Source organism: Argopecten irradians, chromosome 13 (assembly GCF_041381155.1).
Source record: "Argopecten irradians isolate NY chromosome 13, Ai_NY, whole genome shotgun sequence".
NCBI lineage: Eukaryota > Metazoa > Mollusca > Bivalvia > Pectinida > Pectinidae > Argopecten > Argopecten irradians.
In genome coordinates this window covers 35,920,797-35,945,565 of record NC_091146.1, presented here as the reverse complement: position 1 = coordinate 35,945,565, position 24,769 = coordinate 35,920,797, and the positions used below count along the sequence as shown (strand labels likewise).

Here is a 24,769-nt window from a genome sequence, read left to right as displayed (position 1 = left end):
GTATATGTAAGATAAAAACGTCCATTCATCGAGTACATTTTCTATTGTATGTGTATGTAAGATAAAAACGTCCATTCATCAAGTACATTTTTCTATTGTATGTATTATGTAGGATTAAAAAGTCCATTCATCAAATTTTATATTGGTATGTAGTTTTCAAGTACATTTTCTATTGTTTGTATAAAAAATGTCCATTCATCAAGTACATTTTCTGTTGTATAGTATATATGTATTCATCAAGTACATTTTCTATTGATAAAAAACGTAAAAATGTCCATTCATCGAGTACATTTTCTATTGTATGAAAACGTATAAGATAAAAATGTCCATTCATCAAGTACATTTTCTATTGTCTGTATATATGTAAGATAAAAAACGTCCATTCATCGAGTACATTTTCTATTGTATGTAAATGTAAGATAAAAAATGTCCATTCATCAAGTACATTTTCTGTTGTATGTAAATGTATAGATAAAAAGTCCATTCATCAAGTACATTTTCTATTGTAGTATATATGTAAGATAAAAACGTCCATTCATCGAGTACATTTTATATTGTATGTATTTGTAAGATAAAAAACGTCCATTCATCAAGTATCATTTTCTGTTGTTTGTATATATGTAAGATAAAAACGTCCATTCATCGAGTACATTTTTCTATTGTATGTAAACGTAAGATAAAAATGTCCATTCATCAAGTACATTTTCTATTGTCTGTATATATGTAAGATAAAAACGTCCATTCATCGAGTACATTTTCTATGTGTATGTAAACGTAAGATAAAAATTGTCCATTTATCAAGTACATTTTCTGTTGTATGTATATATGTAAAGATAAAAACGTCCATTCATCGAGTACACTTTTCTATTGTATGTAAACGTAAGATAAAAACGTCCAGTCATCAAGTACATTTTCTATTGTCTGTATATATGTAAGATAAAACGTCCATTCATCGAGTACATTTTCTATTGTATGTAAACGTAAGATAAAAACATCCATTCATCAAGTACATTTTCTATTGTATGTTTCATTGAGTACATTTTCTATTGTAATGTATATATGTAAGATAAAAACTTCCATTCATCGAGTACATTTTCTATTTTATGTATATATGTAAGTAAAAACGTCCATTCATCAAGTATTTTCTATATGTATGTATATATGTAAGATAAAAAACGTCCATTCATCAAGTACATTTTCTATTGTATGTATATATGTAAGATAAAAAAACGTCCATTCATCTAGTACATTTTCTATTGTATGTATATGTAAGATAAAAACGTCCATTCATCGAGTACATTTTCTATTGTATTAGTATTAGTTATGTAAGATAAAAACGTCTATTCATCGAGTACATTTTCTATTGTATGTTCATGTAGTACATTTTCTATTGTATGTATATGTAAGGTAAAAACGTCCATTCATTGAGTACAAGTACATTTTCTCTATTGTATGTATATGTAAGATAAAAACGTCCATTCATCGAGTACATTTATTTTCTATTGTATGTTTCATTGAGTACATTTTCTATTGTATGTATATATGTAAGATAAAAACTTCCATTCATCAAGTACATTTTCTATTGTATGTATATATGTAAGATAAAAACGTCCATTAATCAAGTACATTTTATATTGTATGTATATATGTAAGATAAAAATGTCCATTCATCAAGTACATTTTAATATTGTATGTATATGTAAGATAAAAACGTCCATTCATCGAGTACATTTTCTATTGTATGTATATGTAAGATAAAAATGTTCATTGAGTACATTTTCTATTGTATGTATAATATGTAAGATAATAATCGTCCCATTCATGTATGTATATGTTAAGATGAAGCACTTGATGCTGTCTGCCAATAAAAACCCATAAAACATATATAGTCGCAGTACAATGTACCACCAATACTCCTTTAACACCAAAAATGTCCACATATATACTTCTACAGTGCCAGTGTTTCCATTCAAAACTTTCCCAAATCCTCAAAAACCTTACTCAAGGATATCAAAAACAAATTAGTCAGCTTCAACTTTTCTCCAGAAAAGGGAAGGGGCGGTTATAGGGGGAGGGGCGGTTATAGGGGGAGGGGCGCTTATAGGGGGAGGGGCGCTTACAGAGGGCGCTTATAGGGGGAGGGGCGCTAATTACTGCGAATACGGTACATATCATAAAAGGTTCATATATCAGTTCAAGGTTCTGCATGAAATACACATGCCTACAGGTGCACCAAGGGATTTTCTCTGTCGTGACATTTTATACTTATAGATGTACTAATAAGGAAAACAAGATTCTTCAACAAAACCTCATGTAAAACCGATTATAATCTAGTTAATTTTCTCACATAAATTTACTCAAGCATGAATGACACAATGTTCAGTCATGTGTGACTGTTTTACTTATTTTCGATCATGTCATATCATACCTGTGATAAAACATCAAAGTGAGGAGGAATGTCGACAGATACATCACCCTCATGAACATTTCATCTCACATCCCGACACACAGGGGTTGCAAGAAAGTTTTAAACTAACGACTACTTTTTGTTTAAGATCGTGAGATGGCTCTGTTTTAAATAACCAGGATAAATAAAATGTTATGGCAAACAGAAACCCATAAAAACTAGTGAGATGAAAGTATCCTTATTTCCTTTGACAAACATTTCAGGGTTTGGACGCTACTTTTATATCCAGTACCGTGTGGCTAGGACAACATTTTAAATTTACTATTATTGACTGTAATAAAAGTCTATCCTGGGGTCCCAAAAACCTAAAAAGTTTTTTTTTTGTATTAACAGTCCTCATTTGTGTACTTTTTTTTTTCATTTTTTTTTAAAATCAAAATTAAAAGCTTCAAAAACATTTCACCACTGACTGATGATGACGACATAGCCAGGTATGTTTCCCAGGTGAGGAAATCTTTGTGTTAACCTATATAGCTGACATACCTCGTCCAGTTCTGTATCACTCTCCATTTCCCTCAGCTTCTCTTTGGCTTTACGACTTGGGGACTTAGTCCGTCTCTCAACCGCACTGGACTGTTTGGGTCGTTTTTACTGAAAACATACCGACACACATATCTACTTTGTTAACTTCAATTTTTACCAAAAATTAAAAAAAAAAAAAAAAATACCGACACACATATCTACTTTGTTAACTTCAATTTTTACCAAAAATTAAAAAAAAAAAAAAAATACCGACACACATATCTACTTTGTTAACTTCAATTTTTACCAAAAATTAAAAAAAAAAAAAAAATACCGACACACATAAAAAAAAAAAAAAATCTACTTTACTTTGCTGACTTCAATTTTTACCAAAATTTTTAAAAAAACTATCGGTTTAAACAACAATAAATAAATTAACCTTAATTATCCTGCTTGTCCTGTGAAGAAAATCCAGCGCCCATTTTCACAAATATTTCTTAAACTCAAGGAATCCCCTAACTTAAAATTGTCCATAGAAAAGCATTCAGGATTTTAAGGAAGGCTCCTTATAAACTTAAGATTTTTTCTTTAAAACTTTTGTAATGCTCTTCTACAGGGAAATTCAAGTTAAGAAATTCCTTAAAGTTAAGGAATGTTCATAAAACTGGATCCAGGATTCCCAGTGAAAAACAATCAACCTCAGATCAACAGTCAGTGACTTTAATTTGATAGTGGTTACCAGATATATATACTGTAGGTTGGTGATTTTATCTGTGTACTCCAGCTTTCTTCCATCTCCTATAAACCTATTTACATTTCCAGGTTTCGTACAGAACCTATTAAGTAAGTGATCATTAACTTTTATTCTCCTTTCATCATTGACTCCTCGACAGGTTTTAACGTGTACCTAATTATAACTCAATGTTAATTATTAATTAACATTAGGTTAATTATTAATTACCAACAGTAACTAAGTAGACTATTGAACACACCTTGCAGTGTTGAAGATCTTTAAATCACAGGCGTGGAACTGTCCATACATAATTGTCTTTCTTAATTAACCGAAACCTTACAATGGATCCTGATGAACGATCATTAAAGTTCGTTTAAAGATGCTCCACCGCCGACAGAGCATAAACAATATTCATGATTTTAACTATAATTGGCCTTTACTCATGTAAATGAATGTCTATTTAACACAAAAAATGATACAAGATAATCTATTTTGCTTTTGGTGGATACGCAATCAGTACTTCATTTCATATAGGACATAAATAGTGCCATGGGCATTTTACGGGATGCAATTAATTATTTTTGATATTTTTTATATTGAAGTAAAATTAGAACACCTTTTCAATGGTGTAAATCAAAAACTTATAGACAGACTCGTGTTTGCTTTTGCTTCTCCCATACGGTACCTGATGAAGTTACAGTTGTTTATAAACTTTCATTGCATCATTATAACAAGGACATTATATTTTGTTAGAACATTGCATACCATCCTGTCCAATACCTGAACATTTTTTTTAGGTTTGTATTTTTTTGGCTGGTTTTTTTAGTATCTGCATACTGGTTTGTATTTTTGGCCGGTTTTTTAGTATCTACATCCTGGTTTGTATTTTGGGGGCGGTTTTTAGTATCTACGTACTGGTTTGTATTTTTGGCCGGTTTTCCCGTCAGGTTTTCTATACTGTGTAAGGCACTGTCACGCTCCGTCCTCAGCTGTTGCAGCTCTCGAAGGGCTTGATCACGCTCCTCGACAGTCTTGGCGTTCTCTCGTAATACAGCGTCTCGTTCCTTTAGCGCTAACTCAAATCCTAGCTGTAGTGCCTGTGTTGGGGTTTTCTCATCGGCGATCGCCTCTGTAACAACAAACACATACATTGTATTTATAGATTTCTCATCGGCGATCGCCTCTGTAACAACAAACACATACATTGTATTTATAGATTTCTCATCGGTGATCGCCTCTGTAACAACAAACACATACATTGTATTTATAGATTTCTCATCGGCGATCGCCTCTGTAACAACAAACACATACATTGTATTTATAGATTTCTCATCGGCGATCGCCTCTGTAACAACAAACACATACATTGTATTTATAGATTTCTCATCGGCGATCGCCTCTGTAACAACAAACACATACATTGTATTTATAGATTTCTCATCGGCGATCGCCTCTGTAACAACAAACACATACATTGTATTTATAGATTTCTCATCGGCGATCGCCTCTGTAACAACAAACACATACATTGTATTTATAGATTTCTCATCGGCGATCGCCTCTGTAACAACAAACACATACATTGTATTTATAGATTTCTCATCGGCGATCGCCTCTGTAACAACAAACACATACATTGTATTTATAGATTTCTCATCGGCGATCGCCTCTGTAACAACAAACACATACATTGTATTTATAGATTTCTCATCGGCGATCGCCTCTGTAACAACAAACACATACATTGTATTTATAGATTTCTCATCGGCGATCGCCTCTGTAACAACAAACACATACATTGTATTTATAGATTTCTCATCGGCGATCGCCTCTGTAACAACAAACACATACATTGTATTTATAGATTTCTCATCGGTGATCGCCTCTGTAACAACAAACACATACATTGTATTTATAGATTTCTCATCGGCGATCGCCTCTGTAACAACAAACACATACATTGTATTTATAGATTTCTCATCGGTGATCGCCTCTGTAACAACAAACACATACATTGTATTTATAGATTTCTCATCGGTGATCGCCTCTGTAACAACAAACACATACATTGTATTTATAGATTTCTCATCGGCGATCGCCTCTGTAACAACAAACACATACATTGTATTTATAGATTTCTCATCGGCGATCGCCTCTGTAACAACAAACACATACATTGTATTTATAGATTTCTCATCGGCGATCGCCTCTGTAACAACAAACACATACATTGTATTTATAGATTTCTCATCGGTGATCGCCTCTGTAACAACAAACACATACATTGTATTTATAGATTTCTCATCGGCGATCGCCTCTGTAACAACAAACACATACATTGTATTTATAGATTTCTCATCGGCGATCGCCTCTGTAACAACAAACACATACATTGTATTTATAGATTTCTCATCGGTGATCGCCTCTGTAACAACAAACACATACATTGTATTTATAGATTTCTCATCGTGCGATCGCCTCTGTAACAACAAACACATACATTGTATTTATAGATTTCTCATCGGCGATCGCCTCTGTAACAACAAACACATACATTGTATTTATAGATTTCTCATCGGCGATCGCCTCTGTAACAACAAACACATACATTGTATTTATAGATTTCTCATCGGCGATCGCCTCTGTAACAACAAACACATACATTGTATTTATAGATTTCGATCTGTATTTTAGTTTCTATCGGCGATCGCCTCTGTACAACAAACATACATACATTGCCTCTGTATTTGTATTTATAGATTTCTCATCGGCGATCGCCTCTGTAACAACAAACACATACATTGTATTTATAGATTTCTCATCGGCGATCGCCTCTGTAACAACAAACACATACATTGTATTTATAGATTTCTCATCGGCGATCGCCTCTGTAACAACAAACACATACATTGTATTTATAGATTTCTCATCGGTGCAGCATCAGAAACCCATGAGGTGCCGATCTACGTTTGTCAAAAAAGTTGATCTGTGACTCCTGGGTTTCAGACGATAACAATTGTTGTGATCAGAAATTTCTGGCATATATATAAAGATTTTGTCTGGACATTTCAAAATTTTTAGGAAACTTCTGGCAATTTGTAGAAGACTTCTGGCAATTTGTAAAAGATTTCTGGCAATTTGTAGAAGACTTCTGGCAATTTGCAGAAGACATCTGGTAATTTGTAGAAGACTTCTGGCAATTTTTAGAAGACTTCTGGCAATTTGTAGAAGACTTCTGGCAATTTGTAAAAGACTTCTGGCAATTTGTAAAAGATTTCTGGCAATTTGTAGAAGACTTCTGGCAATTTGCAGAAGACATCTGGTAATTTGTAGAAGACTTCTGGCAATTTTTAGAAGACTTCTGGCAATTTGTAGAAAACTTCTGGCAATTTAAAGAAGACTTCTGGCAATTTGTAGAAGATATGCCAGTACAGTAAAACATGGTTTAAACGAACCTCTAGGACGAACATTTTAAATTGTTGCATCTCAAATTTCTGTAATTCCACACTAATTTTACAGTCTACAAAAATCACTCTTTTCCACAATCATCCAGTTCTGTTCTGTTCTTCAACCCAAAATGTCCAACTGTCCGTTTCTACATTTCAAATTAAATTTTGACAAAGCTCATTTCAGAAGAACTAGGTCAAAATTGGGGTCAAATTACCATAATCCGCAGGGTCATCAACTGGACAATGGAATAAGGACATGATAGGACCAGATTCCACAAAAGTGACCAGAGATGACCAGTCACAGGTAATCTGTCACCAGAATGAAGCTAACATATGGTCATTAATACCACACATTCCAAATCACAAACAAATAGGACAGTGTAAAATGAACAATTCAGTCAAACTGCAAAACAGATGTATTTTGTCTAGTTTTAACAAATGAGAAAACTCTTAGTCTCTTTTTCACCTTACATTACGTTCAAGTATGTTTTTATGATAAAAAAAATATTGGAAGAATAAATTCAACTTTAAGATTTTGAATCTTGCCTCAGCAACTTACAATATCCACTTAATATTTTGAAGTTATATGTGCCGTACTTTTCATACTCATGAATCATAAAGAGCATTTCATATGTCATTCACCACCAAAACTTACCAACATTTTGAGAAAATAGTACTTACAATGCATAAACCTAGGTTTTAATTTTGCATAGACAAATAAGAGCTCAAATTGAATTTATGCAGTACTGCCAAAAAATATTGCATCTACAGTACAGTGAAATGAGTCATACAGTCAGATATATATCATGAAGATAAGTTGTGGTCTATGGTTTTATTTCACATTTAACAGTGTTATTATATAATTAGGAATTGTAATTATAAAGTAACTTCTGTAGAAAGATTTTTGTTAAGTAACTTCTGTCGGACGGACGGAACCCATTTGTATATCCCCCGCCAACTTCGTTGGGCGGGGGATAATAAAAAATTTACTGTGCTTGAAATTCTGTGTTGTAACTTATGTTTATAAGACATTATACATTTTTGTCATCAGTGTCCTGTAATGATTTCCATGGCTTAATTCAACAAAACAACAGATAAATGAAGAGAAAATAACATGTCAAAATTTTCGCCCAGCTATGCTATATATATAACGTTTAGTGACTGCATTGTTGAACGAAACATATTCAGAGTATGACTTGATTCTAATCGAGACTGACCAAGCCCTGGAGAACATTGAGGCTGACCATATGTCCGTTATCAATGAACAATACACCACGCTGACCTGCCTGTAATTTATAGTAATTAGTCGGGTGTGGTCTTCTGATAAAGGGGAGATAACCTTATAAAGGGAGATAACTGTGTATAAACAATACCAGTTAATGAGTGAGATAAAGGCATATCTGTGTAACGTCTCCATTTACAGTCTATATACACACACAGGGACATACAACACTATCAGGAAGTTTCACCAGAAATTAATTACCTAATTTACAAATTTAGATTTTCAATTAAAGAACTGCTGACTTTGCCATTTTCGGCTCATAACCGACTTTCTGTTTGTTTGTTCCTGTACAATACAATAACTTAATTCTAACCTCAGGCACAAATAACCACAGGTTTTAAATTAAACTCTCATATCTTTAATTTGGAATATAACTCATTCACCCCTGAAATTTTATTATGGAATAGTCTTGTCTTTGATTTAGAAGAGCCTAAGTGTGTCTTCAGGGGTGATGACCAACTACAGACCACTTGTAACAGTTGAGAAACCCAGTGAGATAGATAGGCATCAAGTTTGTTTTGTATGGCGGTCAACTCAGAATCAGAATTACCTCCCTTTGTTGATGCTCAATGTTTGATACTATGTGTGACTAAATCTGGTATAGAAATGAACTTAATACCCCTATAATTTCATAATGAACTACTCCAGCTTCAGTCTAGGTAGAGTTCAAACGATCCTAAAGGTGACTCAGGTATATGAATGTTAGATTGGTGAGGTCAGAGAAAGGCTTATTTTGGTAACTATATGCAGGCTTAGGAATGGACTATACTTATCCTAAGTGCATTAGGTCATTAATCCAGCCATAATACAGCCAAGTCACAATGCACACGCTATAGGCATACTATAAACTATTTCATACTCCCATATTTTGCGTCTTCGTTATTTCAAACAATTATTCGCAAATTTGAGATCAAGGGTTTGTACTGACAATATATATAGACAGATCACCAGCTGTCAATCAAACCATTTTGTATTTTGTATAATGATGTATGTATGTTATGATGTTTTCCAACAATGAATATATAGTTACACAAGCATGTACGAGCACAAGGCTACACACTGCCTGATGATCGGTTAATCATGTATTCATTAATATTTGTACAATAATTCATTTTGGAAATATTTGAATTTCAAGCCCTCCCATGACATTATGACAAAAATATGCAAACTAAACTCCTAATGAAATATATATAAACACACCTCAATTTAATTACGGTATTTGCCATAATTAGCGCCCCTACTCTCTTCTTGAGTTATATGCCCATCATCCTATGGATTTAACTATCCTTTAGTGTATGGCTTATAACGCTGACATTGCATCCAATATTACATGGACTTGCAAGTCTTTCACATGTGAATCATGACGTAATAATACATCTCAATAAAAAGAAGGCATTCCATGTTTATTTTGACAGATTAATGCACCACAAGTTCATAAAAAGGTAAAATATGGCAGAAGTTTTTACAGTTTTTTCGTCCACGACATACAATTTGGTTCACTAATATGCAGTGCCCTATTTGTTACATTTTTAAGCGTCCTGGGCACTAATTACTGTGAATACGGTACCAGAGTAGTTGTACTTCACTTCTTTATTTACCAAAGCCTTATTATTTTATGCAATTTAACCATGAAAAATATAATTAAAAATAATTCTGTAACCTTATGAAATGTACAGATGTAGAATGTGTAAGAAAACTTTTCAAATGATCTTTTTTTCACATTAAACTGTTACTTGAAGTGAATAGATATTTAATATTCAAGCTATCAAATTGAGGTAAAAGAAAAACTTGATGTACATGCTAAATTCTTTTAAGAAGATGAGCAATTGCAGGCAAGTCATCTAATAAAGGTAAACAAATACAAATTAAGTTGATAAAATATTCTTCCATGTTCCTGGTATATGTACATGTATGTTTTTATATGTTGTCAAGCTAACAATGCTCTAAAGCTAATAATGCCCATCATATCTGTGAGCAGTCATGAAAAGGTCATAGGTCATGGAGTGCAGTCACATCATCAGTGCATGCATGTGTGGGACCTGTCACTCAGACAACAATGGAATGCTTAGCACAGATTTTCTCCCCATTGTATGTTGACTATATCCCTAGGCCTAGATCCAGTGATTTAAATAAAACAAGCAATTTTTTTTATAACATACTAATAAATATTCAGTTTTATATATAAAATACAAATGAATATTCAGCTTTTTATAACATACTAATGAATATTCAGTTTTATATATAAAATACAAATGAATATTCAGCTTTTTATAACATACTAATGAATATTCAGTTTTATATATAAAATACAAATGAATATTCAGTTTTTTATAACATACTAATGAATATTAAGGGGTTTTTAAATAACATACTAATGAATATTCAATTTGTTTTAATTAATTTTCTCTTTGTTTCTGGCTTTCTGATTGGCATATTCATTTTTTTCATTCCACAATGAAAAAAAAAATCTGAGAATGGCGCGGAATCCCAACGTTATCGTGACGTCACAATAGAACATTGACGTTGCGTATCGATTTGGAAAAAATAATCCCATGGAAAAAATCAATGGAATCGTACGTGTAAACGTATTTCATTTTATAAAGTAGCATAGAAAATTAATTATAAGCATTGAAGTCACTATTTTTTAATTTCATCGGGTTATGAAATAAATTTTGTTTGCAACTAAACGCGGATTCACACAGTTTGCAAACAAAATTTCTTTCATGCCCCGATGAAATTAAAAAATAGTGACTTTAATGCTTAAATAACACACTAATGAATATTTAGTCTTTTATAACATACTGCAAGACCTTTATTGTTTTTATAGAAAAAAAAGTTCATATTATATACTACATCACTATATACCATAAAGTATTTACAATGAGTCATTTTCTTCAAATAAATCACGAGATTTAATCTCTTAGATTGTGATCAAAAAAGTCTAAGTTTAAGATCAAAGGTAATTAAAACTATGGTGTATATGCCTCCTTTCTGTTACCTGTTGTGACAAAAAAAAACTTTGGGGCATGTGTCCTTCATATTAATTAATTTGACAAAAGCAAGCTTTGGGGCATGCATCCTTAATAATATAAAACTAACTTTGGGGCATGCATCCTTAATAATATAAAACTAACTTTGGGGCATGCATGCATCCTTAATGTTTTGTCTGCCTTTAAATGTGGATATCATATTTATAATCATTACACAAATTATCAAAAAATAAATCTGTCTGCATTTCTCGATTCTTTTCGTTGACTGAGCGTAATGGGTGTTACAGGTAACACACTAGTAGTAATGGAGATGTTTATATTTATCTTATACAATCAGACGCATACACCTCAGAACGACGTCCATGGCTTACAGCTCCGGGATGTCATACGAAATTTAAATGTATATATTTATTGACATGATCAATTCTTGTAGCCTTAATACTATACCATAGCATTTCCGGCTCATACAGTGATAAAACACATTGTAGATATAATCTAAGTCAGAGTATATATGTGAATATTTCAACTGTGAGAAAATAATTTTTTTTTTAAACTTCAGATTCAGGTCGATTTTTAAATTCATACAGATATGATAGTGACAGATCCAGATTAAGTTGGAAAGGAGGAGGCTAGGGGACTAATATGCAAGGCTGTTGCAGATATAGCTAATATCTCCTCGCTCCCCCCCCCCCCCCTATGCCCCATAAAGCTGTGACTCAGGTTAAAACTTTAGAGGAAGGACTATAATTTGTTTTATTGAAACAAAATTACGTATATATGTATACTGCTGTAGATAGTTATTGATATGTAATCTGAAACCATGAGTCAAGTTAGATTTGTTATAGATGAATACTATAATATAAATGGTAAATAACCTTATGTCTTTCTATTTTTTCATTATTTCAGGTTTATTTAGAAGAAATCTGGTATTAACATTTTTGATAATTTTAGTAACTATACTTTTGAAAGTATTTATTTGTTTTGAATGTATTATCATTTTATTTTGATAACTACAACATACGAACATCAGATAAACTGGTCTTATCGTTACACCAGCTGGACATAAATATATATTGTACACTATCTCTTGTCAATTAAAGAAAATACTGACGGCAGCATCTTGTGTACACATGTTCAAGGTCATGTGCACATGCGTTCAAGGTCGTGTGCACATGTGTTCAAGGGTGTGTGCACATCTGTTCAAGCTCACAAATGCACATATCAAGCTTCAGCGTTCATGGTCACATATGTAAAAGTTCTCAATAAAAAATCTCATTATTATTCATGATTTATTTATAACCAAATATCAAATAACTGTATGCCTGTATACATGTAATACATCATTTATGAAAGTCATGACAAGACTTCCAGACGTAAATATCCTCACAATTACTTAACATGTACACAACCAAAAACTGAAAAGTTTTGTCAATATCATAAATCAAATATTTTATATGTTTTTAAGCATCAATCTTATCACTGTGATATATAACTCAATGCATTAAAAGTAAGATACCAGTCATGTGTCAAGAATATTTTTGATTTTGTGAAAGTTTTGTGTTGAGTGGTGACTAGCAAACAACATACATACTGAGTATGTATATGTACATGTGTTGCTATTGAACAAATGAACTCTACAGATTGATCTATAAACTTTTCTAGCATAAGTTATTAACATTCATGAAAATATAACATTTTTATAGATTTAAATAATATGTGCTTTGTATTCATGACTTTAATTTCAATACGCAGTATTTGATTTCTAAATATACTAAAAATACATGCATTATATATGCATCTATGCAGAGACCTGCGTTTGATGTTTGGTATCAGATATCCAGTTCTATAGAAATTTCAGAATCAAATACTCACAGTATCTATATAGCTACAATAATCCTGTCTGTACGTCCAACTTGAGATTGAATTTCCGATTATTCCAACATATTGACATCTGCCATGTCCTTAGTCAGACCATCAGTAAAACTGTTCGGGATTCTAACTAATTCTGTGTGTCTCACATGAGTAGGCACAGCTTACTATGTGACTCTACACAGCCGAGCCATACGTGAGAGAAACCGTTTATATGTGTACTGGTAGATACCTGGCGTCCGTACTTCAAAACTACGCTTTCTTTGACACGCTTTGATGACCCATATACAAAAGGTCACAAGATTTTTACCTGGTAAAAATCTCAGCCTGTTCGGGCTAAGCAGGGTGTTTACACTCATTTGATAGACGCGAGACATTTAAATATTTCTACACCAGCCTCGTGGGCCTCTAACAATACAAATCTATCTTCAGGACTTTATTTAAAGGATTAGCAAAACTTTCCCAACAAAGGGTCATAGAAAAGAAAATTTGAATTTTGGTACTCAGTTCTATACAACGAGAAATATACTTCTTCACATTTTGTGAAATTTTCAAAATGCTGCTCCTATTTCCCAAACAAAATCTATGAGGCAGGCCTAGCTGGGGATTCAGGCAAGTCTAGATCTATTCCTGAGGAGTCTGGTCTCTATTCCTGGGGAGTCAGGTCTCTATTCCTGGGGAGTCAGGTCTCTATTCCTGGGGAGTCAGGTCTCTATTCCTGGGGAGTCAGGTCTCTATTCCTGAGGAGTCAGGTCTCTATTCCTGGGGAGTCAGATCTCTATTCCTGGGGAGTCAGGTCTCTATTCCTGGGGAGTCAGGTCTCTATTCCTGGGGAGTCAGATCTCTATTCCTGGGGAGTCAGGTCTCTATTCCTGGGGAGTCAGATCTCTATTCCTGGGGAGTCAGGTCTCTATTCCTGGGGAGTCATATCTCTATTCCTGGGGAGTCATCCAGGTCTCTATTCCTGGGGAGTCAGGTCTCTATTCCTGGGGAGTCAGATCTCTATTCCTGGGGAGTCAGATCTCTATTCCTGGGGAGTCAGATCTCTATTCCTGGGAGTCAGACCTCTATTCCTGGGGAGTCAGGTCTCTATTCCTGGGGAGTCAGACCTCTATTCCTGGGGAGTCAGGTCTCTATTCCTGGGGAGTCAGGTCTCTATTCCTGGGGAGTCAGGTCTCTATTCCTGGGGAGTCAGGTCTCTATTCCTGGGGAGTCAGATCTCTATTCCTGGGGAGTCAGTCTCTATTCCTGGGGAGTCAGGTCTCTATTCCTGGGGAGTCAGACCTCTATTCCTGGGGAGTCAGGTCTCTATTCCTGGGGAGTCAGTCATTCTGGAGAGTCAGGTCTCTATTCCTGGGGAGTCAGGTCTCTATTCCTGGGGAGTCAGGTCTCTATTCCTGGGGAGTCAGGTCTCTATTCCTGGGGAGTCAGGTCTCTATTCCTGGGGAGTCAGGTCTCTATTCCTGGGGAGTCAGATCTCTATTCCTGGGGAGTCAGGTCTCTATTCCTGGGGAGTCAGGTCTCTATTCCTGGGGAGTCAGGTCTCTATTCCTGGGGAGTCAGTCTCTATTCCTGGGGAGTCAGGTCTCTATTCCTGGGGAGTCAGGTCTCTATTCCTGGGAGTCAGGTCTCTATTCCTGGGGAGTCAGGTCTCTATTCCTGGGGAGTCAGGTCTCTATTCCTGGGGAGTCAGGTCTCTATTCCTGGGAGTCAGATCTCTATTCCTGGGGAGTCAGGTCTCTATTCCTGGGGAGTCAGGTCTCTATTCCTGGGGAGTCAGGTCTCTATTCCTGGGGAGTCAGATCTCTATTCCTGGGGAGTCAGGTCTCTATTCCTGGGAGTCAGGTCTCTATTCCTGGGGAGTCAGATCTCTATTCCTGGGGGAGTCAGGTCTCTATTCCTGGGGAGTCAGATCTCTATTCCTGGGGAGTCAGATCTCTATTCCTGGGGAGTCAGGTCTCTATTCCTGGGGAGTCAGGTCTCTATTCCTGGGGAGTCAGATCTCTATTCCTGGGGAGTCAGGTCTCTATTCCTGGGGAGTCAGGTCTCTATTCCTGGGGAGTCAGGTCTCTATTCCTGGGGAGTCAGGTCTCTATTCCTGGGGAGTCAGATCTCTATTCCTGGGGAGTCAGGTCTCTATTCCGGGGAGTCAGCTCTATTCCTGGGGAGTCAGGTCTCTATTCCTGGGGAGTCAGGTCTCTATTCCTGGGGAGTCAGGTCTCTATTCCTGGGGATCAGTCTAGGAGTGGTCTCTATTCCTGGGGAGTCAGACCTCTATTCCTGGGGAGTCAGGTCTCTATTCCTGGGGAGTCAGGTCTCTATTCCTGGGAGTCAGGTCTCTATCTATCAGTCTGGAGAGTCAGGTTTCTATTCCTGGGGAGTCAGATCTCTATTCCTGGGGAGTCAGGTCCTCTATTCCTGGGGAGTCAGGTCTCTATTCCTGGGGAGTCAGGTCTCTATTCCTGGGGAGTCAGGTCTCTATTCCTGGGGAGTCAGGTCTCTATTCCTGGGGAGTCAGGTCTCTATTCCTGGGGAGTCAGACCTCTATTCCTGGGGAGTCAGGTCTCTATTCCTGGGGAGTCAGGTCTCTATTCCTGGGGAGTCAGATCTCTATTCCTGGGGAGTCAGATCTCTATTCCTGGGGAGTCAGGTCTCTATTCCTGGGGAGTCAGGTCTCTATTCCTGGGGAGTCAGGTCTCTATTCCTGGGGAGTCAGGTCTCTATTCCTGGGGAGTCAGGTCTCTATTCCTGGGGAGTCAGATCCTCTATTCCTGGGGAGTCAGGTCTCTATTCCTGGGGAGTCAGGTCTCTATTCCTGGGGAGTCAGGTCTCTATTCCTGGGGAGTCAGGTCTCTATTCCTGGGGAGTCAGGGGGAGTCTCTATTCCTGGGAGTCAGGTCTCTATTCCTGGGGAGTCAGGGTCTCTATTCCTGGGAGTCAGATCTCTATTCCTGGGGAGTCAGGTCTCTATTCCTGGGGAGTCAGGTCTCTATTCGGGGTTCTCTGGGGGAGTCAGGTCTCTATTCCTGGGGAGTCAGGTCTCTATTCCTGGGGAGTCAGGTCTCTATTCCTGGGGAGTCATGTCAGGTCTCTATTCCTGGGAGTCAGGTCTCTCTATTCCTGGGGAGTCAGGTCTCTATTCCTGGGGAGTCAGGTCTCTATTCCTGGGAGAGGGAGTCAGTCAGGTCTCTATTCCTGGGGAGTCAGGTCTCTATTCCTGGGGAGTCAGGTCTCTATTCTGGGGATCAGCTCTATTCCTGGGAGAGGTCTCTATTCTGGGAGTCAGGTCTCTATTCCTGGGGAGTCAGGTCCTATTCCTGGGGAGTCAGGTCCTATTCCTGGGAGTCAGTCTAGGTCTCTATTCCTGGGGAGTCAGGTTTCTATTCCTGGGGAGTCAGGTCTCTATTCCTGGGGAGTCAGGTCTCTATTCCTGGGGTGTCAGATCTCTATTCCTGGGGAGTCAGGTCTCTATTCCTGGGGAGTCAGGTCTCTATTCCTGGGGAGTCAGGTCTCTATTCCTGGGGAGTCAGGTCTCTATTCCTGGGGAGTCAGACTCTATTCCTGGGGAGTCAGGTCTCTATTCCTGGGGAGTCAGGTCTCTATTCCTGGGGAGTCAGGTCTCTATTCCTGGGGAGTCAGGTCTCTATTCCTGGGGAGTCAGGTCTCTATTCCTGGGGAGTCAGGTCTCTATTCCTGCGGGAGTCAGGTCTCTATTCCTGGGGAGTCAGGTCTCTATTCCTGGGGAGGCAGGTCTCTATTTCTGGGGAGTCAGGTCTCTATTTCTGGGAAGTCAGGTGTTTATTCCTGGGGAGTCAGGTCTCTATTCCTGGGGAGAGCTCAATTCCCCAAAAATAGTGTGAAATTAAATCTTCAGTTGCTTGTTGTGCTGTAAAATGTGAGTCTTGTGACTCTTTTTTATATCAATAATGATAATAATAATTTTTGATATTATTAACATTTTTCTCATTCACACTTGATCATGGCCATGGTCACATAATTATCAACATGTACACAATGACACTTCAGTTTATATAGAATTCATGCTGTTTCACTAATAATTATTTCATAACATGCACGGCAAGAAAGCTTTGGTAGTGGTCAGTGAATCCATTGATAATATCATTGATAGACAACTAAGCTGGTCTACGTCTTTAACATTCCCTCCACACAAGAATATTATATACCGTATGGGCCCAATAAGCCCCCAGGGCATTTTAGAAATTGATAAAAATGAAAAGGTGCTAACAAGTCGAAATTATTGCAAATCTATACCGTTTTATGTAATTTTGGTCCTTATTTATGCATGGGATATTGAAATTGAGGCCTCAAAAAGGGGGAGGGGCGCTTATAGGACATGGGCGCTTATTGGATCGAATACGGTATATAGAGTTGATACTACTACCAGAAACACGGGTGTTATGTCCTAATATATACCTGTAAGTACATTTTACTCTAATTATTTTGTAACATATTCTCTAGCTATTTGGTGAACAATACATTTCAGTTTGAACTTCTACAGGATTCATGCTATTGTCAGGTATACATGCGGGATAGGTTCTGGAATTCCTTCTAATTATATATACTTAGTAAATTTTTGAGCAATGTCCTTCAGTGGTGTACACACCTGTACACACACACCTGTATGTACACACATGTACACTCATGTATACACCTGTACACACACATGTACACAGATTTTCATTTTCACATGTCAATCACTAATCATTATTATTCTTCACATTGTGCTTTAGAATTAAAGCATTTGGCAGAAAAGGGTGTTAACAGAGGAAGGGAGACAACTCCAAGATTTGTGAAGTGTTAAGCATATACAATGCAACATTTTCACTTTATTTGTTGTCTTTCTAATTATCAATTAAAACTACATGTTATATAATGGAAGGATCAATTATATAGTATAATTTAATAATAACTGAACAAGAGAATAATGAAACAATTTCTGTGCATTGTTTTCATTCGGTAGGCTACTATCCATGCATTTATGTCAAGGATTAAAACAGTCTGATTAAAAAAAATACAGTTTCGAAAAATACTTAAAGTCTCTCCAATAAATTGTTTAAGAATATAATTTGAAGAAAGTGTCAGATCACTGCAGCTTAGATCGCACACATGCCAGCTGGCTGGAGTTGATCAAAGAGCTACAAAATGTAAACCAATTTTTGTCAAAACTTTAATATGTCTTAAAAATTCATCAATTATTTTGATATTATAAATATCTTCAGGTTAAGTAAATCTTATCAAATCACGACATCATGTTTTTTAAACTTTGTTTTGATCACAATCGACTGACATGAATTCCACATCATTAACCGGAGGGCAGTATACATCTCTTATGTCATTAATATTCTACAAATATGGACAGCAGGATTAAACTACATTTGTATATGAACAAACTGGTTGTATTTATGGATTCTAAATACATAAAAGAACCTCATAATTAATTGTGCTTATGTCATGGTAAAATAATATCATGTCATGTATATGCGTAAAACTTTCGTACATAACTTGGGACACTTGTGTCATCCCCAACAACCAGGTTGTGTGTAAGTGTCCAGTTTATGAACGAAACTATTTCATGTAAAGTATATAATAACATCGTCCACCGACATGAAAATGTGTTTAAACCTCATATTGCCAAATTAATAAAATTAAATGTCTAGCAAAAACATTAAAAATTGACAAATATAAAAACGGTGTGCAATATTTTTTTTGTTCATAGACATGGGACCCCGTAAACATAGCACATAGCTCATTGGTAAAATTGTCCTTGCTGTTACTACGTCCAATTTTTGTGATAATCTTCACCTTCAAATTAAACTATATTAAAATATTTCTCATTTGTGAATCACATTTTAAGAAATCATCGACAGTTGTCATAGTTTCAATTTCAAACAAATATTGTCAACTTATCCTTCCATTTTCGTTCATAACCAGTACCCCTAACACGGCCTGAACACCGGCAGTGTATAGTAACTGTCATGAACACAGGTGGACCAGCTGGGAACGTGGTTTTCAACATCAACATATATCTTTCTTAAAAACCACGAGTGACATAGTTTTATTGATTTCAACACTAATAGTTTTGGGGTATGAAGGTAACATCAATTCATGTGTAACAATTTAAGTTCAAATTTTTGTATTTTTTCGGTACTTTTTTAGAAATTAAATTCAACTCCCACACATTCATATTTTTTTGTGGTTCTGTTGGATTGTAATTTTATTTATCTTAATTATAACCTTGTACAGGATTGTTTTTTGAAAGAAATAGCAAAATTCTATACCATACAAGTTTATCTGTAGTTTAAATGTAGTGCACTAAGTTTACCTGTAGTTTAAACAAAGTGCACTACTAGTTTACCTGGAGCTATAATTCAAATGTATACATAGTGCATTAGTAGTATACATGTAGTTGAAATTAGACTAGTGCACTACTAGTTTAAAGGGCCACTACCTTTCCGAAACGGCTTTTAATTTTTAAAATAGGAATGTAAAACGAGATCAATAATTTTGTAGAGTCGCAGAAGTTATTAACTATATGTTTACTAGCACACTTATCATCACCTTCAGAACTGTTTAATTAGAATAAATAAAATGTTAATTTTCATAACGTGGGTCGTTTTATGTTTCCCGCCGTCGTCCTAAATGCCGCGCGGTAGTTGACTATCACTGCGCCAGACGGCAAAACAGCGAAATGAATCTCCACTGTTATCGTACATTAGACAGGAAATCTTGCATATGTTTGGTGTTGTAACCTCATCTTAAGCCATCGATATACATTTTCTTTTGTTATTAATGTTTTTAAGAAACCTTTAAATTTTGCTCCGGAAAGGTAGTGGGCCTTTGAAAAATATCAATTAAATTTAATAATAATCATTAATAGTATTCGTGTTATGCATGCTTGTTAATTATTTTGGCTAATTTTATCAGGTTTTTTTCTACGTCCTAGACGATTCCCACCTAGATGAACAAAGTATTTTTCACCTGCTACGGATTATCTCCCTTATAACATCGAAGTCAGAACTTTTTGTAGTTTTCAAATATTTATAAAGTGAAAGTAAGCCTTAAATACTGGTCATTGTTGGGCGATACACGTCAGATGGTCGAATCATAGATTTATGACACAATACATGGCGAGTTTTGTGATTAAATACAGACAGATCTCGATAATACCCCATGCCTATTTCACCTGTCCAATGGCCAACACATTGTTTACAATTTATAATCCCCATGATAAACTGTATAGTTTTTTCAAATTCTACCGACAATTATGCAGGTATAAAATCAGGACGGTATCACACTACAAACCTGGCGTGTCTAGAAGGAATCCCGTCAACAGGTGAGGAGCGAGTTCTTCTAAAATGCCACAAAATTCGTGAAATGCTGGAACACCTTTACGCGATAAAACGTCAAGAAAAGTTTCAGAACGCTTCCTTGAATCATGTTTCTCTAGAATATCCTTTTCCTCAGTCTTACTAATGATCCCCTTTCTTACGAGTCGAGGTACAACTTTGTTTACATCCAGATCTCTCAGTATCGACGTTTTGTGTCGGGCAAACAGGCGAGTAACGCCACCTTTGCCCGCCATCTTGAAAGCTTTTCGAGTTACGGTTGATTAATTTTACGGATTTATTTTCGTAAAAAAAGCGGAAAGTAACGGGGGAGGATGCTATTATTCTTAATCAAAATTCAATAATGATAATAATAATAATGAGAAACCACGACTTTAAGATAGATACATATTCAATTATTCGAAAGCTAAAGATCTTCTGTTAGATATGAAAACCAGAACAAGATATTTTTTGTGTAAACAGAAAGATTATGATAGAATAACTAATAAAAACCATGAAAAGATCAGAAGATAATATGGTAGGCCTACATTGTATGTGAGAAAACGTCCACGGTACCCCAGGGGCTACGTTATATTAACCCCTGGACTTAGTGGAGGCAGTTCAGCAGAATCAAACTGACCAATCAAAGGACCAAATTACCCGTGTCTTAGGTTGCCTTCATTTTTACAATAAGATCGTCCAGGGGCGTCTGTTAATATATTGGGCAGGTGCCAGGGAAGGGGAGACGGCAGGGCAGGACACCGGAAAGGGGAGGGCAGGGCAGGGGACAGAGGAGGGCAGGGGACAGGGCATGGGACAGAGGAGGAGTGGGCAGGGTATGGGACAGGAGGGGAGAGGGCAAGGCAGGAGCCAGAGAAGGGGGCAGGAAAAGGGCATGGCAAGATTTAGGGAAGGGGAGGGGCAGGGCAGGATATAGGGAAGGTAAGGGGGCAGGGCAGGATATAGGGAAGTTGAGGGGGCCCAGCAGGAGATAGGGAAGGTGAGGGGGCAGTCCAGGATATAGGAGAGGTGAGGGGGAAGGGTAGGAGATAGGGAAGTTGAGGGGGCATGGCAGGATGTAGGGAAGGGGAGGGGGCAGGGCAGGAGATAGGGAAGGTTAGGGGGCCGGGCAGGAGATAGGGAAGGTGAGGGGGCATGGCAGGAGATAGGGAAGTTGAGGGGGCATGGCAGGATATAGGGAAGGGGAGGGGGCAGGGCAGGAGATAGGGAAGGTGAGGGGGCATGGCAGGGGAAAGCTGGATATAGGGAAGGTGAGGGGGCCGGGCAGGAGATAGGGAAAATGAGGAACAGGGCAGGAGATGGCAAAAAGGAGGGGACAGGGCAAGAGACAGAAGAGGGGAGGGAAAAGGGCAAGAGGCAGAAGAGGGGAGGGAAAAGGGCAGGAGACAGGGGAGAGAGAAGGCGGGAAACGGGGGAGGGAGAAGACAGGAAACGGGGGAGGGAGAAGGCGGGAAACGGGGGAGGGAGAAGACAGGAAATGGGGAGGGAGGGAGAAGGCGGGAAACGGGGGAGATATTATATATATTATAGCAAAATGGAAAGCTTTGTGTGACAACAGATCATCCTCGATACTCCAGGGGTAAATATCACTGTCGTTATATCCACCCCTGAAATAGATCATAGCAAAATGGGAAGCTTTGTGTGCGACAGCAGATGAGCAGGTATAGTTGATTGTTTGATGTAGATCAAAACAATCGAATAACAGTTCGTATATTTTAAGTTGAACATCGCTCTCTCTGTAATCTTCCAAGGAAATCTATGTAAGATTGTGATTGGTCAGGTTTTTTTCTCATGAACTGCGTCTAGTTTTGCTATGAAATATTCAAGGAGTGGATATAGCGACAGTGATATATACATGTAGTAACCCATGCAATATCGAGGATGCCGTTTTGGACAATTGTGATAACGACACATTTTGTAGAGTCGCAAACGTTAGTAGATTAACGTTCATATTTACACTCATCACATTATAAAATAAATAAAATGTTATATTTCATAACGTGAGTCATCTTACATTTGTGCGTTACAGATGCCAAAACAGCAAAATTAATCTTTATTGTTAACAAATATAGATAACCCAGGGGACCAACCTCATTCTAGGCCGGCAATCGATATCAATTTCCTTATATTTGTTTATTGTCTTATTAAAGCCACTTTTATTTTTTGTCATGGAAAGTTTGTGGATCTTAATACATGATTTTCAAGTGATATCAATGCTAAAATTATGATTTTTAGCTAAATGTGTGAAGGTTTTCGTGTACACATTTAGTACAGTACATATTCTACACTGTGAAGGTTTCCGTGTGTACATGCAGTACAGCACATATCCCACACTGTGAAAGGTTTCCGTGTGTACATGTAGTACAGTATATATCCCACACTGTAAAGGTTTCCGTGTGTACATGTAGTACAGTATATCCCACACTGTGAAGGTTTCCGTGTGTACATGTAGTACAGTACATATCCCACACTGTGAAGGTTTCCGTGTGTACATGTAGTACAGTAATATCCCACACTGTGAAGGTTTCCGTGTGTACATGTAGTACAGTACATATATCCCACACTGTGAAGGTTTCCGTGTGTACATGTAGTACAGTACATATCCCACACTGTGAAGGTTTCCGTGTGTACATGTAGTACAGTACATATCCCACACTGTGAAGGTTTCCGTGTGTACATGTAGTACAGTACATATCCCACACTGTGAAGGTTTCCGTGTGTACATGTAGTACAGTACATATCCCACACTGTGAAGGTTTCCGTGTGTACATGTAGTACAGTACATATCCCACACTGTAAAGGTTTCCGTGTGTACATGTAGTACAGTACATATCCCACACTGTGAAGGTTTCCGTGTGTACATGTAGTACAGTACATATCCCACACTGTGAAGGTTTCCGTGTGTACATGTAGTACAGTACATATCCCACACTGTGAAGGTTTCCGTGTGTACATGTAGTACAGTACATATCCCACACTGTGAAGGTTTCCGTGTGTACATGTAGTACAGTACATATCCCACACTGTGAAGGTTTCCGTGTGTACATGTAGTACAGTACATATCCCACACTGTGAAGGTTTCCGTGTGTACATGTAGTACAGTACATATCCCACACTGTGAAGGTTTCCGTGTGTACATGTAGTACAGTACATATCCCACACTGTGAAGGTTTCCGTGTGTACATGTAGTACAGTACATATCCCACACTGTGAAGGTTTCCGTGTGTACATGTAGTACAGTACATATCCCACACTGTGAAGGTTTCCGTGTGTACATGTAGTACAGTACATATCCCACACTGTAAAGGTTTCCGTGTGTACATGTAGTACAGTACATATCCCACACTGTGAAGGTTTCCGTGTGTACATGTAGTACAGTACATATCCCACACTGTGAAGGTTTCCGTGTGTACATGTAGTACAGTACATATCCCACACTGTGAAGGTTTCCGTGTGTACATGTAGTACAGTACATATCCCACACTGTGAAGGTTTCCGTGTGTACATGTAGTACAGTACATACCCACACTGTGAAGGTTTCCGTGTGTACATGTAGTACAGTACATATCCCACACTGTGAAGGTTTCCGTGTGTACATGTAGTACAGTACATATCCCACACTGTGAAGGTTTCCGTGTGTACATGTAGTACAGTACATATCCCACACTGTGAAGGTTTCCGTGTGTACATGTAGTACAGTACATATCCCACACTGTGAAGGTTTCCGTGTGTACATGTAGTACAGTACATATCCCACACTGTGAAGGTTTCCGTGTGTACATGTAGTACAGTACATATCCCATATCCCATACTGTGAAGGTTTCCGTGTGTACATGTAGTACAGTACATATCCCACACTGTGAAGGTTTCCGTGTGTACATGTAGTACAGTACATATCCCACACTGTAAAGGTTTCCGTGTGTACATGTAGTACAGTACATATCCCACACTGTGAAGGTTTCCGTGTGTACATGTAGTACAGTATATATCCCACACTGTGAAGGTTTCCGTGTGTACATGTAGTACAGTACATATCCCACACTGTGAAGGTTTCCGTGTGTACATGTAGTACAGTACATATCCCACACTGTGAAGGTTTCCGTGTGTACATGTAGTACAGTACATATCCCACACTGTGAAGGTTTCCGTG

At 37.3% G+C, this 24,769-nt stretch overlaps 1 protein-coding gene across 1 annotated transcript in view; it reads right to left on the bottom strand.

The window, feature by feature from the left end:
- Positions 1-13,403, bottom strand: part of LOC138305855 (tight junction protein ZO-1-like) — a 104,592-nt gene extending 91,189 nt beyond the window's left edge. The window contains exons 1-3 of the mRNA XM_069246118.1: positions 13,256-13,403; positions 4,578-4,791; positions 2,951-3,058 (exon numbers count right to left, since the gene is read on the bottom strand). Coding sequence (XP_069102219.1) covers positions 2,951-2,977 — 27 coding nt within the window. The 5' untranslated portion in view covers positions 2,978-3,058; positions 4,578-4,791; positions 13,256-13,403. The remainder of the gene's footprint in view (positions 1-2,950; positions 3,059-4,577; positions 4,792-13,255) is intronic.
- Positions 13,404-24,769: the final 11,366 nt, after the last annotated feature.